This window comes from Odontomachus brunneus, unplaced genomic scaffold (assembly GCF_010583005.1).
Source record: "Odontomachus brunneus isolate Ranch 3 - 2012 unplaced genomic scaffold, Obru_v1 Obru_scaffold_013, whole genome shotgun sequence".
NCBI lineage: Eukaryota > Metazoa > Arthropoda > Insecta > Hymenoptera > Formicidae > Odontomachus > Odontomachus brunneus.
This window is the reverse complement of record NW_022639463.1, coordinates 2,359,977-2,377,002: the sequence shown is the minus strand read 5'-3', so window position 1 is coordinate 2,377,002 and position 17,026 is coordinate 2,359,977. Positions and strand designations below refer to the sequence as shown.

At 39.6% G+C, this 17,026-nt stretch overlaps 1 protein-coding gene across 3 annotated transcripts in view; it reads right to left on the bottom strand.

Annotated features, from left to right (window-relative positions):
* Nucleotides 1–3,134: 3,134 nt before the first annotated feature.
* LOC116841085 (cholecystokinin receptor-like) overlaps nt 3,135–17,026 on the bottom strand; it is a 63,743-nt gene continuing 49,851 nt past the window's right edge. The window contains exons 4-10 of one of the 3 annotated variants that reach the window (XM_032808612.1): nt 14,035–14,232; nt 11,513–11,698; nt 10,880–11,055; nt 10,144–10,431; nt 7,564–7,808; nt 6,897–7,027; nt 3,135–4,772 (exon numbers count right to left, since the gene is read on the bottom strand). In XM_032808612.1, coding sequence (XP_032664503.1) covers nt 4,735–4,772; nt 6,897–7,027; nt 7,564–7,808; nt 10,144–10,431; nt 10,880–11,055; nt 11,513–11,698; nt 14,035–14,232 — 1,262 coding nt within the window. In that variant the 3' untranslated portion in view covers nt 3,135–4,734. Of the gene's footprint in view, nt 4,773–6,896; nt 7,028–7,563; nt 7,866–10,143; nt 10,432–10,879; nt 11,056–11,512; nt 11,699–14,034; nt 14,233–17,026 lie in introns of all 3 variants that reach the window. The other 2 variants (XM_032808611.1, XM_032808613.1) reach the window with 2 other exon arrangements.

Genomic DNA, 17,026 nt, shown 5'->3' with positions numbered 1-17,026 from the left:
AATACAGATTAAGGATTAATGGCGCAGACTTTAATCGAAAGTAGTAATATTCTAATTACTGATGCACGGATGTATTTTCATTGCAATAAAATGCTATTGCGTATGAAAGGGAGAGAGAGAAAAAGAAAGAGAGAAGCTTTACTTTATATTACATTACTTTTAAAGAAAGAAAAATAATGAAACAACAGATTAAACTAGTTCATTATACTCCGTACTAACGCAACGACAGAAACTTGAAATTTATCAGACAAATAGGAAGAAAAAGAGAAAGAATTTTCACAAATTTCTTGTAATGGATAAAAAAGAAAGCAAGATGAAAAGAGAAAGGGTCTTACGATTTTGCGCCTCGTGAATCTCGGTTATGAGAACACCGAAGATTCATAATACTGTGAGAATAAAGCGGCGTATTCACATGACAAAAAGATCGTGCGGCCAGTGAGCTAAATCCACTATGAAGTAACGAGTATTTTCATTAAACGGTAATGTCTTCGAAGCGGCAGAACTGCTCGCCTGTCACGGCCACAAAAGTACCATGTACTATGCACAATATCTTTGGACTTGGATCTTTACATGACTCCGCGTATTACATACCGGACATTTGCAGCCGAATTCTTCAAAGCTTACAGATGAGTACAAAAGGGGATTGTAGCCGTGCATTCCGCACGTATCATTTTAATTAACTCATTCAATAACTTGATTTCCATCAGGTTCTTGCGTGCTTCTATGTTTCCATATTTCTCTGTTTCATGTTTTACGAGGATGGAATATATTACGTCACTAGAGGCGACATGATATATTGAAGCTATTTGTTGCTCTTGTTGAGTTTTTTGTTTTTTTTTCATTCCCTGAACTGGCTATCCCTGATTAATAATTATGTCGGGGCAAATCCCTCACGGGCTGATAAGACACGAGATCAAGTGGCCAACATGGGACAATACCCTTCCCTAAGCTTTACAAGACCTCGTGTTTGTTTAGGTATGACCCAGTTTTACCCTCCGATCTTCTCAAAGAAACTTATTTCAATAAAAAAGGAGAAAAATTGCTATGAAATGACCAGATTGGCGCAAGGAAAAATTAAGGAATATTTTTCGGTATTGTAACTTCTCGTCAGAAATAACTTTAATTAATTTTTCAATAATTTAGAGAATTTTAGTGCACCTTTTTTACTTATCTGTGAGGAAAAGGAACTGAAATTTTGTATTCGTGTAACGTCTTGATTGCTTGATTTAATATACATAAATCACTCAAAGAGAAAGCTGACAGGGAGCGTTCGATCTTTTTTTGAATTTGTTTTCTTTTATTTATCTCAGTATTCCGCGAAATATCTCGATATACGTGCGATACGAAATCTGTTGTGATCGATTTTACGAGGGAAACACGCATTTTCTCTTTGGCAATATCGAATATGTCAGTATAGCCGACGAACAATTAAATGAAGTTACGCAATGAAGCGCTTTTTCGCGTCAAATAATACAAATAGCTGCATTGCGCGAATTTTATGATATGTTGAAAAGTCTTAATATTTCCGTATTCATTATCTATTCCACTTTATTAGCGTAAAGCAGAGATTTATGAGAGAGACATTTTGTAATTTAAAATTTATTTAAACGCGCGAGAATTCTTTCTATATTTAGAAATTGACTTGCGCACAGACAATAAAGTAGAATATACTTCGAATGTCTTTTCCCGAGGAGAAGTCGAACAACTAAAAGGTCCAATAACGATATTAGGACAGAGAAAGAAAGATAGTGAGAGAGAGGGGGGAGGGGGGATAGAGAAAAACGCACGTTTGATGGAAAAATAATCTATACGGCAGGATCTCATGTTGAAAAAAGTTTATTAAACATCTCAGCGTAGCGTCCATCTATAAAGCCGAGCGAATCTTATTCTACTTTATTTTACGTTTTTCGCAGCGGTGAGCCTCCGGATGTTTCTTGAATATTTCAGGAGATGTAGAACGCCTTTGTGCTTATTGTTTCTTTCATTTCTTTTTGTTGCGACGCGCAAGTTCAATCTTTGCGCGAGTAATTAATTTAAAACGATGCTGCTGAATAGCAACGTCCGCGTCTTAATATAAATGGCACAGTGTCTTATACTTTTCTTTTTTCTTCACAAAAGTAACAGTCGGTACTTCCGTATGTAAAAGTGCGTATCTATATACAGGCGTTTGCCTAGAGATACTTTTAATAAGAAAAAAACATGGAAAATTGAAAGTAAATACGGTACAGAACTGCGTAGGTGATAAAAAATACCTGACCGGGAAAGACGAACAAGTTATTCAGCAAACGTATTGTCGAAAAATGTGTTTCTCATTGCGCAATGAACACAGAAAATTATTTGCGTTATTACGAGACTTTTCCGCGAACAATAACAGTGAGATATTGCGTGTGCGTGAAAGAAAACCCGTAAAGCAAAGGAGGGTATGATTTTTAGGCGATTTGGGGACCGCTAGGTGAACGCAAATTTTCTATTTTTCCCTTAGTACTTTTTCCTGTAGAATTAGAAAATCCACCTTAAAATTACGCCAAGTAAAGAGAAAAATAGTTATAGACATTTAAACGTTGATTTTCCCTAAAAATCATACATTTTCCAACACTGCCATCTAAAATACCTTTGACCTTTTTAGAGATGCTAAATCTCACGTTACATAGGAGACTTATTTTCTCAAAACTTGATAACAATATGAGAATATACTCTAAGAAAAAAAGCAGCAGTCAATTAAAAAAATATTACAATATTACAATATCAAAATAGTACAAAAGTGATTTTGTAGTCCAGCTTTTTCAAGATTATACAGGATAGGGCATTAATAAACGAAAGTATATAAGAAGCCTCTTCTCGAGCATATAGTAACTTTCGCCGCTCAAATCGCTCCGCTTAAAGCAGAGCTCGGAATTAGTTGCCTATTTCGGACGATTGACTGCTGCTTTTTCTCTGCTGCTTAGAGTATATTCTCATATCATTACCAAGTTATGAGAAAATAAGCTTCTTATGTAACGTGAGATTTAACATCTCTAAAAAGGTCAAAAGTATTTAAGATGGCAGTGTTGGAAAATGCACGATTTTCAGGGAAAATCAATGTTTAAGTGTCTATAACTATTTTTCCCTTTACTTGGAGTAATTTTAAGGTCGATTTTTTAATTCTACGGGAAAAAATAGGAAATTTGCGTTCACCTAGCGGTTCCCAAATCGCCTAAAAGTCATACCTTCCTTTAATACGTCTAAAACGGATGTCGTAGTTTGCGTATGCCTCACGCTATCATTTCAGGCTTATTCTCTGACAGGTCCATGAATCGTATGCAACAGGTACATCAAAGGTATGTATGATGAAAGATATGTCAACAGTATTACGTGGCATTTGTATACGAATCCGTGTCAAGGATGAAATATGCATGGGAAATAACAATAAACTTGAGAGTTTTAACCGGCACATCGAGCGTGTGCTTTTAGGACGCGGTATTCTCTCGCGAATTTCGCAACGAAATGTGGAAATTAAATTGAGAAGTCTCGCGCTGTTAAACTGAGAAATCGCGAATATCGCGAGGACAAAAAATATTTAATAAATAAGCACGCGAGAATATTAAATACGAAATCGTGTAAAGAATTAACATAAAGTGATATAAATGAGCGGGCGTAGTTGCCTCAAATAGCATGACTGTGTATGTTTTCTGCATAAAGCTGTTTACCACGTAAATGTACTTTATAGCGTCGCGTTAAGTTTGCCCGCGAAAGTGTCCGGAGCGTTTTGTCATCTTTATGCAGGCGTATGAAATATAATCTCGCAAAATTAGGCCAATTAACGATGGGAATGTCATTCTTTTGTGTTATTGTAAATATTTACGGAGAACGAATGTACGCCATCTACATTATCGGTATTCAGAGGTTTGAAATGCAAAAATACAATTTTCCAAATACTTGCGTCCACCATTTTGGGATATTTCATCTTCCCGATTACATTCGCAATAATCTACTGACAAATATCGATTATAGATACAATTTGTTAAGAATGCCATTCTTTTGTGTCATCGTAAATATTTACGGAGAACGTATATACAGCGTCTTTATGTTATCAGTATTCAGAGGATTGGGATGCAGAAATATAATTTTTAAAATACTTGCGCCTACCATTTTGGAGTATTCCATCTTCCTTAAGGATCGATTATATTTTCAATGGTCTACTGACAAATATCAATCTTGTAGGTCACCAGTACGCGAGGACACAGCACACCTGGCAACCTTGATTTACACATTTTATACACATAAATATTACACATTTGAGATTACAATGTAAAACTCGTTGTCCGACTAATTTGTACAAAAACACCAATGAGATTATTTCCCTTACTTATTTCCTTTCGAACTGTCTGAACGATCGATTCGATGGGTGTGATATAAAAATAATACCCGACGCGAAGAGATACAGCGCGCTCTTCTCACTCACGGATCCATTTTCAACTCTGGCGAACCAACTAAAACTACAAAAGTGAGATCTGAAAAATTTCCGATTAGGCCAAGAACGTGCGCGTACGGGAATCGCATCGACGTTTCAGTCAATCGTAAAAGGGAAGTTTTGAGATTGTGCACGCAGGAAGATCTCAATGAGCAATGAGACGCGCGGACACACACGCGAGTTTCTTACTATTTCTTGGACGAGCGGCCATCAGGGACGAAATCTCCTCGCGGTGGTGCAGCCGAGACACATCGGGTTACGCCACGGCATATAATCCACACGACTTAGACGCGATCTTCCTCTTCCAGCAGTCGTATCACCTCTGAAACAACGACATTCCAACCGGAGAGAAGAGAGATAAAAGTTGCGAGATGCATACTTTAAATAAGATTAAATAAGATTACGAGAAAGCGCATGACTTTAATTATATACACGTCAGTGAAAACGCAAAATGAGAAGTGCGGAGGAGAAACGTCACTGCAAGCCATGCTCACGGCACATAGACATGTACATAGACTCCGCATACAGTCAGAAAAGTGAAGCCAACATGTACATCAGGCCCTCTGTTCTCTGTCTCTTTCTGCACAGACAAAGTGTGCAATAAAATTTAAATAAGACCTTTGCCAGTACAGTCGGGATTGCGCTCTACAATATTATGGAAATGAGAAATGGATGCACGCGCAACAAAAAAGTGACAAAATAGAGAGAAAGCTATAGACCCTCTATTCTCGTTCTCTGTCTAAATGTTGGCTTCACTTTAGATGACAGAACGAAGGGCGCTTGGAGTCCATGTATACTATGAGTCCATGTTACGACCCTCGTGAGATTTAATGTTTGTTGCATCACGTAATAGAATCCACCTGAGTGTCAAACTGTCACGCTGACAATTGCGCGCGATGATACCCGAGTCGTTCCGACGTTTCAAAATTGTCAGATTATTGTCGAATTTTTTTATAAATTATTAGTCAATGTGTAGACTTATCGAAGTAGAAATAGAGAGAGGACTCATTGACCACGTGATCCCTTCTTCTCTTTTACTCTCTTCACCAATTAGACAATTAGACAAAGAAATCATCTTGCTCTCTATTGTCTTCCTTTACTAATGCTGACTCCAGTGCTTCTGTGGGATCGCGCAGTCTGTCCATATAAATCTATGATAAGGCGAGTTCTCCAAAGTTGTTTATGATAGATCGATACGTATCTATCGACGTGCGGTACGTTAATATTATTTCTCCAATAAGTAAGCTTCAAGTACTCGAGACGGGATCAGAGAAGAGAAGGGCCAATTATTCGAATATTTCGGAGGAACAACTAACGTATACAGGGTGTCCCAGATCACTTTCACAATCTCTGATTGAGGTAAATAAAAGTCCTATACCGTTTCGCGATATTCGCAATAATAGTCGAGATATTAATTAAAAAAGATTGATGAATGATTACGCGCAATATAGTAGATGAGTGGCACCTTCTGCTGTTGTATACTTATACAAATGACCACATGGATTTTTAGATATTAATTAAAGAAAATTTGTGCATTGTGATACACAATCATGTAACAATTTTCTTTAATTAATATCTAAAAATCTATGTGGTTATTTGCAAAATGGTAGAAGAGTTTTTTGTTCAGTTTGACTTAATGTATAAGTATACAACGGCAGAGTATGCCACTGCAGCTCATCTACCATATCGCGCGTGATCATTCGCCAATCTTCTTTAATTAATATCTCTACTATTATTGCGAATTTCGCAAAATGATATGGGACTTTTGTGTCCAACTCAATCTGCTCTACGTCCTCACGAGAGATTGTGAAGGTGATACGGAACACCCTGTATATACTTAGACCAACTAACATCATGAAAGTTACATAACGTGCAAGAACTGTGCTGCCGGCATTGTGCCGACGGCGCGTCATTATTGATCACGTCGGTGCTTTAATAAGTTGTTGTTGTATGGATTAAAGCTTTAATTGGATTAAAGCGCGATGATGCCGGTCGAAATGTTTGCATACTTCCTTTGCATACTTCTCTCAATGAGCGGAATGCGCTCGCGATATTCGGTTAACATCAATTTTGAGACGCGTCAAGAATGCTAAGTCTTGTGAAACAGCGCGACTAAACGACGGAGACTTATGACAGCGAAAGTTATGATACTGCATAATACAGTAATTTGATGTAATCTCAGTCATGATAATATCTCACGGTATTACGGTAACGAAGGACGAAGGAATTTTTAATCTCAGATAAGACAAGATGAATTTTTAATCTCAGATAAGACAAGATGTTCTATAATCATTCAGGATGTGTCCGAGATGCCCTGAGGAGTGTTCTAGGGCGTCTTGACCACATTCAAGACGATCTCAGGACGTTTTGTGCTATCTAGGACGTTTCTATGACAGATCCGAGATGATGATAGCAGCAGATAGGCTTAACAATGATTTGTTGTTACCTGATCTGGCGGCAATGGATGCCCTGCCTAGATACACAGTCGAGTCATTTCCGCTCAATCCGCTATTATTGCTAGCCTGCACGGCGTTTCCGGTGGTCGCCATCGCGATGTCTCCGTGCCTGCAACCCACCCTGAAATAAAATGCACTCATATTTACGCGACTATATATTATTCTCAAGTCGTTAACTCGTCTATCGATCTCTCTCGTGAATGTCGAGAGAGTGAGATTAAATTACACAGATTAAAACGAGTTGTTTTCGCTTAAAGTACCTTGAGAAGTTCGCGCTGTTTATTAATGGTGCAGTGAGGCTCACGCAAATATCTGTGTGTTTATTAATTTTCCGTCCTCAACCTCCCGTCTTATATCCGTAGACATTTTATAGAATGAACCTTGCTACTTTCGCCGTCTAACGAGCGTTAACGAGCGTGTTAGCAACTTTGCTCAATGAGAACGGCTGTTACACGTTGGACCATTTCTAAAACCGGTAACCGCGGCGACTCGAGAGTTTTCCCTCGGACCTTCCGCGAAATTAAATCCCGTCGCGTCGGCCAACCGGCATAACTAGCAAAAAAGAGAGCCTTCGACTGTTTTAATCCTTTGACGGTAAGACAGAAAGAAAGGTGCGACGGTAATTGTATGAGCGACGTTCATCGTCCGCTGAATTACCTCCAACAGCGGTGGCAGCTGAAGAGCTCGAGGAACGCCTGACGAAATTTTCGGTTCATGAAGCAATACGTGATGGGATTGCAACAACTGGAAACGTAGGCCAACAGCTGCACCAGGCTGATGCCGGTGCTGCCGACGACGGTGTACACCAGATCAGGCGCGAAGATGTACCACGTATTGATTATGTGCAACGGCGCCCAGCACACGAAGAATTCCAAGACTATCACGAAGAGCATACGGATCACCTGCAACATCACGGGCGAGCGCGTTCGAGATGCGACGAGCACGGACGCTGTCCAATACTGCGAGTATAAGCCGGAGCAGTAGTTTATGTTCAGATATCCGGATATCTCTACCCGATACTCAATTTGGCAAAGGAACTTCGCGGGTATTCAGGTGCTATTGGAAACAACCAAATATCTCGCTACACAATTAAGAGCTATTAGATGAGCAAAAAAGTTCTAAGCTTTAGGATTCATACAAACGAAACAACAATTTAAATTTTATATACCTTCCCGCCTTTTTGCGGTTTTAAAGCGTATCTATCGACGTACGGTACGTTAATATTATGTTTCTCCAATAAGTAAGCTTCAAGTACTCGAGACGGGATCAGAGGAGAGAAGAGAAGGGTCAATTATTCGAATATTTCGGAGGAACAACCAACGTATACAGGGTGTCCCAGATCACCTTCACAATCTCTGATTGAGGTAAATAAAAGTCCTATACCGTTTCGCGATATTCGCAATAATAGTCGAGATATTAATTAAAAAAGATTGATGAATGATCACGCGCAATATAGTAGATGAGTGGCACCTTCTGCCGTTGTATACTTATATAAATGACCACATAGATTTTTAGATATTAATTAAAGAAAATTTGTGCATTGTGGTACACAATCATGTAACACTATACGTGATTTAATGATACGTTATTTTAAAGCGTTGACATTTTGCCTTTTAAAATGCTATGCGGTTTGGCGTTTGTTGCACCTCAAAAATCAGTAGTATTCACGATGGCAATAACAAAAGAGCATATTTGATTTTCCATCCACTTCGCGTTTTATCTGAAGAAAAATGCTGCTGTAGCCACTGAAATGACTTGTACTGAACAACAATTGACCAACTTGAGCGATGCATTAGAAGAAAAGAGGCCATTTACTGGCCAACGAAGTCGTAAAGTGATTCTGCTTCATGACAATGCCCGACCACATGTTGCGAAAGCGACTCAGGACCATATCTTTGCGTTATGCTGGGAACTTCTCCCAGACGCGGCGTGTAGCCCAGACATGGCGCCTTCCGATTACTACCTATTCCGGTCGCTGTAGCATCACTTGGCTGATATATATTTCGTGAGGTTTGAAGAGATACGAAAATGCATTGATGACTTTATCGCTTCGAAGCCGGTGAGCTTCTATCGTCAAGGAATTCGCAAGCTACCCGAAAGATGGCAAAAGGTCATTGATGCAAACGGGGAATATTTTGCTGAATAATATTTTTTTGTTTGTTTTTGAATAAAGATTGAATTTTGCAAAAAAAGCTCAGAACTTCTTTGCTCATCTAATAAATGACAGTCGAGTAGCATTCGAATGTTCAGGTAACTTAATGACATCTGATCTGGTTAGCATCGGATTATCTAAGTAACCTAATTGTATCCAATTTAGATAGTATTCAGGTGCTCAGGCATTCAAATAATCTAATTATACCGATCCAGGGATTATCTGATTGTCTGAGTAACTTAATGATATGTGATCTGTATAGTGCTCGACTATCTGAGTAACTTAATCGTATTTGAATGAGCAGTATCCGATTATCTTGGTAACTTAATGATACTTGATCTGCATAATGCCCGATTAACTTAATGGTACCTGATTTAGGGTAGTGCCAAAGTAACTCAGCTATTTGAGTAACTTAATGGTATCTAATCTTTTGACTTTGATTCAGGTAACTTAATCACACTTGAGGGAATAGCACCCGATTACCCCTGGAACTTGATAACTGATCTGGGTGGTATCATATTATTTGAAAATCGATACCATTAATTCCGACAGAGTTCCCGAACAGAGTTAATAGAGAGCGAACTCGTTGCGGCGTACGTTCCAATAATACAAACGTCATTTGCTTCGACTGCAGCTGGTTCGCTATTCTGTGCACGCGACCTACGAAATCAGATCGTCCAATGTGCCAATGTGCGATATAACGGAGAAAATGTCGCGCTTTGTACGCTCGCCACCCCCTCCCCCCTTGTGCTTATGAAATATGAGTGTAAGATTCTTTGAAATCGAGCCGCTGCGAAAGTGGATAATAGAGTTAATACAGCCGTATGCACGGTATCTGATAAGTATCGCGGCCTAGCGTGCGCACCGCAACAACACGTTTTTTCTACACTCGCTCCAGATTCCATGATTTCCTAGAAAAGGGAGCTCGCGCTATATCACGAGCAAGCATGCTGTGCGCACACTTTGCGCCATGCAAGGCCGCAAAAGCCGGATAATTTCCCCATTAAATTTACGAAGCGTAAATCGTTGCTTGCCCAGCTGGGGGCCACGGGATAACCCGATTAATTTGGCAGGCGCGCGCATACCTTCTTCTTCGCCTCGATGCTCTTTCCCATGTAATTACTGCGTATTATGTGTTGTCTGCTGAGCGGGCAGATCGAATCCTGTTGATCCTCGTTAGCGGTGTCCTTCCCATCCCGCACTAAGCATTCGCTTCCGTTCGCCCGTATCTGAATCCTGGATCGCTGGGGCAAATCTGTACCGTGACACTTGCCGGCAAGCACCCTGGAGACCACCGTCCGTTGTAACCGCACCTTTTTCGGGGTGAGAAGCGCGATGCCTCGGTTAACCGTTGCACGTGCTCCCTGAATGTTCTCAAGACAGTAGACGGTTTAATCCGCCGGCCTGATACCTCAAATTTATCTAACGCCCGGCCGTTCTATTGGAACTTGAAATCTCAATTAGCCGAAGGAAATTAGCGACGAAAGCAGTCACTCCCTGGTCGCGAGAGTGGTTCGCGAGCTTATATCGACGAATGAATAATTTAGCTCGATTTCGCAATTAATAATGGAACGTTATTAAACGGTATGAATGTATATAATGACGGTTGTCAGACGGCAATTTCAATCATACATTTTAACGTATTAATTGGAAGTGGAAATATTTTAATTAAATATTCTGTCGCACGATATCGCGCGTGCGCGCTTATAACGCGCGTATTGAACGTAGACGTATTTGATCTTTTTGTAACGATACCTCACACAAGACAAGATAAGCTAGGCTTGCGTCCTAAGACGAGATTTTGTTCGACATTTTTCTCACCTTGGACGGTACGCCTGGTGATGCACTTTGAAAGTGTCCCGCAGAGGACGAGAAGCCTCGCCGCAGTCTGGAAGTTGAGCCGCAAGCACTGAACACCATCGTTGAGCTTGCGCCTCGATCGCTGTTGTTGCTGTAAGTTGAGCCCCGCATAGTCGTTGCGGACCTCGTTCTTTCGACTGTAATTCATAACGTTTGCGACATTTTTTACTTCAATGCAGATTGCCTGAGAAAAAACTTTTATAGAACTTTGCGTTAGCAATTATTGAGATGAAAGAAGACGATTTGAGATACATCTCTCTTTTTCTTGTAATTAGTCGGTGCAGTAGCTTGTATATTACTGCATCACGCAGAGATAGATAGATAGATAGATAGATAGATAGAGAGAGAGAGAGAGAGAGAGAGAGAGAGAGAGAGAGAGGGAGAGGAGAGAATTTCGTTAATATACTTCTTGCAAACTTTTCATCGGAAAAATCTCGCTGAAAATCCACGGAGTTAAGTGAGATCGACGTGAGTGGTAGCTTTGGGAGATGCTTTTCCGAGGCGTTCTATCGCGAAACTGACGTAGGAGGGCTCGACTCGAAAATTGCCATTGCAACATCTACGCTCGATATGTCGCAGCGACACTTTACTTACGTCTCCTCGTGCATGTCGATGACTGTCGTATCTCGCGCTTCAGACCGCGCCAAAGTTTGATCGCTATCAGCGAGTAAGCCAGGCTCATAAATAGCAAGGGCACCAACAGCAGCGTGCCGTCCAGGAAAAGATTGAACGCTCTCTCGGAGCCGACGCTCGGCCATTCCTCGCGACACTTGTGCCTTCCTGAAATCATCAATTAGCGTAGGAAGTTGTTCTTCCGCCACTTTTTCCCCTCACCCAACGGGTTTAAACGCACAACCGTCACCGTATAGCCGGATGGCTCGTATTTCCGTCCCGCGCTTCCACTCTATATTTACACCTACCGGAAAACGACAACACGGCTAAAATACGGGGCAATACGACTCCGCATTTATCCGCCACGGAAAACCTAGACGTGGTCGTTAATTAGAGATTTATTCGCTCCCTTTTCTCATAGATCGCCTTTCTTTTGCATTAATGAATGGGAATCTCGGAAATCCTTTGCACTAACTGTCATGCATACACGGAGAGATTATAGTTTTTTTTCCATGTAAATTCCTCTCGATTTTAGTGGTGCAAACAGGTCTGTTTTGTCAACAAACATAATACATTTCTCTAGGGATATAGTAAATTTTTTAATAACACATTTCAATGTTTAAAATATAAGTAGCACATATAAAATGAAAATATAATATATTACTGCGAAATGTCGACCTGTTCCTTGATTACAAAATTTTGCATTAATTTTTAAATGAATAAAATTATAAAATTCTTTCCGTGCACCGACGCTCAAAGTCGATGTTGGACATGTTCATTACCGGCGTCATATACAGTGTGTCCCATAAGTTCGGCAATGGCAAGAAAACTCGGCGGGGGAGCATTTTAGAGAAAAATGTTTCGAATAAAAGTTGTAAGGTTTAAAAAGTCGCATTTAATGACAGTAGTTATTTGACCTAAGATGACGTCGCCAAGGTCAGAACAACTTTGCTTTTTTAGATAGAAATACATATTTTTTTATTACGGCATTTTATTCTACGTGAAAAAGCAAACAACTTTCGTTTGAAAAAATTTTTTATACGACCTCTATTTTCTAAGATATTTACGTAAATATCTACAAAATTATTCAATAATTTTTTATTTGAATTCTATCAACTTTACCGAAAAATATCAAGAGATAAAAATTATTTATTTTGTTATCATAGAGCTCTGAGAATTTTTTCAGAATTTTATATTAATTTTTTAGTACTGCATTTTCTTGCATTTTCTTGAAGTACTAAAAAGTTAACACAAAATTCTGTCTGACCTTGTCCTGATCTTGGCGACGTCATCTTAGGTCAAATAGCTACTGTCATTAAATGCGACTTTTTAAGCCTTACAACTTTTATTCGAAATATTTTTCTCTAAAATGCTTCCCCGCCGAGTTTTCTTGCCGTTGCCGAACTTATGGGACACACTGTATGTGTGACGCAATGATCTCTCACGAGAGACCAGCGTCACATGTGTGATAGCAAAACTTTTCTTCCTGCATCCAGATTATCAAGCTGAGTCTGTTTCACAAAAAAAAAAGAATACGAGATGGCTGTGTGAAGAATTCTTCAAATAAATCGTGATAACGAATATGTTAATATAAGCATGTATGAAATCAGTGTGGCGACAATTTTGCGCGGCACAAATCTGAGAGCGGTTCGTGTAATCGTGGATCGGTAATCGTATACTGCATTACGTGTTCTATTGATTAGATTAGGCGCCAGAGAGACTATTGATCGTGCCAAGGGAACATGACTCGTCCAATTTAATCGCTCAGGATCTCAAGGCAACATTCTGTAAACGATACATTCCATATAAGGTCCTGTTCGCATTAATGGCAGTTACTAATTTCAAGCAATATCGTGCAAATTTAATCACTCGATATGCGCAATACAAGAGAAAATTGTGCTATGTCGAGTGGACGGTTAACGAACGACACACCATCTCGCTCTCGAGCAACTATGACCTTTCGATAGCGTCAGATTGAAAATGTTTCCAACGTCTCCTGACCAACAAGAAACGGCTGTCGTATAACAGAACTTCGCGACACAAAGGACCAGACTTCTTCTCTAGACGTGCAATATTGCTGAGGGTTCAATATGCTAGTACTCGGATACTATGTATATGCATAAGCTGTCCACGCCGCTAAATGGACTTTCCGAAGAGCGGTGAGGTTGGATGTTAACGATACCGAGTTGAGATGAAACTGTCAATGTAGAAAATTTGACTTCGACGCGACGGCCGATTGTAACTAATAACACGTAACGTGAATGTCACACGGCACTATTACCGGTGTACATTTGACCTTTGGATATTTGGCAATTATTTCCACTGTTCGGCGATCCCGGAGTAAGTCGGTGAACAAATAGAATTTTACGCGTGCCACAGCTGTCGCAACAACGGAACGCGTGGGAAATTTAGAGATAACAAGACACAAACACAATCACAAAGTTTTCTATTTTGCATTTGCTCACGCGAGCGAAGCGACTTGCGTGGCACCAGGGTGCGCTTACCTCCGTGCAAGCTTTTCAATCGGGACACGACGAGGATCGGTACGTTCCACGTAAGACTCAGAATCCACACGATGGCGATCATTTTGTAAGCATGAAATCGTGTCTGCCATCGTCTCGATTTCAGCGGCCGGCAAATGGCGAAGTAGCGTTCGATCGAAATAGCGACGAGCGTCCAGACGTCCACCGACACTGACACGGCTGAAAAAGCATTTCGTACATTTAAATCGCGATGCGTCGCGCGGACCCATCGATCAATTTTAACGTATGCACACGTATATACACACATATATATAGGTTGTCAGACTCCGCAATTTTTGTGGTAACATGGATTGAGGTGAACATAAAAGTCCTATACCGCTTTGCGATATTTGCAATAAAATAATAATAATAATAATAACAATAGAGTTGAGATAATTAAAAGAGATTGATGAATGATCACAAGCGATGAGCTGTAATGGCAATGTGTGCTGTTGTGTGCTTGTACACTGAGGGAAAAATTACCTTAAAATCAACAAATATTTCTTTGATGGATGCCCTTAACATATTTATTTAAATCTAAATTTTCTTTATTTAAATCAAATATTGTTTACCTGATTTAAGTAAACAATATTTTGTTTAAATAAAGAGAGTTTAGATTTAAGTAAATATATTAATGGCATCCATCAAAAAAATATTTGTTGATTTTAAGATAATTTTTCCCTCAGTGTACATTAGATCAAACTGAACAAAGAAGTCCTTTATCATTTTGCAAATAACCACGTAGATTTTTAGCTATTAATGAAAGAAAATTGTTACATGATTGCGCGCGATAATGCACCAATCTTCCTTACTTAATATACTTAACAAGTGACAAAAAAATTTGAGTAATGCATTGCATAATTTCTTTTAAACGATGCGATATTCATTTGAACCAACTTCTCTTGAAGTTGATATTTATAGTACTATTAAAGCGATTCCGTTGCTTCATTATACGTGTTGTATCAGTTACATGTCAGTTATGTACATGTACGTTGATTCTTTCATCTGATTTATCATCGACATTTTCGTTCCATCGGTAATCTGTCCGCGACACGTTACCGCTCAGAAATTAAATGTATAAGATATCGACAGCCGAGTGACTTGCAATTTGCACTTTGACCCGAATCGTTCGTCTCGAAAAATTAAATGAGATCATAGAATCGATTTAACTATGTTCGCAATGCTCGGGGAGAGAAACAGAGGTAGCTGTACATTTTTCAATTTCTTTCAATGTAGGACAACGGCAAATCCAGCGATAAAAGCACGTTCGCTTGTTAACAAAAAATATCAGGCGCGCTTTGTCGATGATAGAGAAGAACGCGACATTCAATAATAAAAACCAGAGAGTTGCAGCCAACTATTTTGACCGACGGTGTATATACGTTGCAAAAAGAAAAAAAACAATAAAAATAAATGAAAAAGTAGAAAAGAAGTGAACGAACGCATGCGACGTGCGCTCTTCTGTGGAGAGTCGCCTTCGCGCAGTTTCCTTCTTTGTCACCTATCAGTTGTGCCAAGGTCACCGGCGGAGAACTTTTCGACTGGAAAGTGTCGCCAAACAATTTCTACGAAGTACGTATCAAAGTATACAGACGGACAAGGAATGGTTTCTATGAGGAGCGCTCTCTCGACACTCTCTCGGACACGATTACGAAATTCTTCCGCGACCCGAGTGTGACCTACTTGCGCGTGTTGCTCGATGCCAAGGCTATTAACGGAAAATTCCGGCGTTAGAACGAGGTTATAAGATTTTATCAAACGCTGGATATACGATTTAAAATAGACAGATGCGTGAATTTGGTAGCAACTTTGCTAGCTGATTTGTAAAGGTTGCGCCTCTCGTGAGTGCTTCAAATCGCACTCAGATTTACCACACAGATGGACGAAACATAAGTATGAGAGAAACACGAAAAAAATAATAAAAATTTCATCTATGTGTCATGTAATATAATATAATATAAAATATCATGTAATATAATGAACTATAAAAATCAGAGTATGCTTTTTGGTACATTTTTGAACTGCACCAGTGTAAGAAAAATTATGTTATTGTATGATTAATTATGTTTAATGATTAGTTTAATGCACAGTATATTTGTCTCATAAATATAATTTTAAAAAATTTAGAAAAAATTTAGAATTTCATCATCGATTGCCTCACGTTGGGATAATTATGAAAATCTATCTAAAATGGAAGGACGCGTAATTTACTTATCAACGTGCAAATATGAAGAAGAGTGAACTCTCTAGAACACACTAACTAACAGCGATATTTAACTAATATTTACTGGGCAGCAAAGAGGAATAAACAAACTCCCGAGGAACGCGTTATCTAATTATTAAGTTAATAAATTTAATTTGAACACTCGTGCATACACGTACATAATTTAATGTGTCATAAATAATTTTAATTGCATTTAAGAGCGCACCCCGCGATATCAGCCTGCACGGATGCAAATGATCTCGTTTGTTGCAGATTTTCCGTTCGTCCAACAAAGCCCGCGTAATTAAAATGTGCATACGCCTCTGATTTAATAGCTTGTAAACTCGATTAACTCTTGCGGTCTGTATTTTCGTTCGACGGCGTCCTTAATTACGTCTCACTCGAAATGTCGTGGGGAATCTCGTCGTCTTGGCGTACTCCGCGAAGCGAACCCATCGACCACAGCGCGATACGACGTGACTCTAACAACAGTCCTGATTCTCGCGTCTCGTGAGATCGAGAAGAGTGTAGAAGAAACGTCCACGGTGGTTTATAAGGAAAGAGAAAAAAAGAAAGAGAAATACAGATAGACAGCGGTAGCGTGAATTAACTCGTTTTAATTACAAAAAGTTAATTATGCGCTTTCGGAAAGACAGATGGTGCGAGGAATTGGCTCGGAGAATAATTTGCGTCGGTAGTTGGAGTCAACTGAGTTAAGGGCTGGTGTGTGAGAGAGAGAGAGAGAGAGAGAGAGAGAGAGAGAGAGGGAGA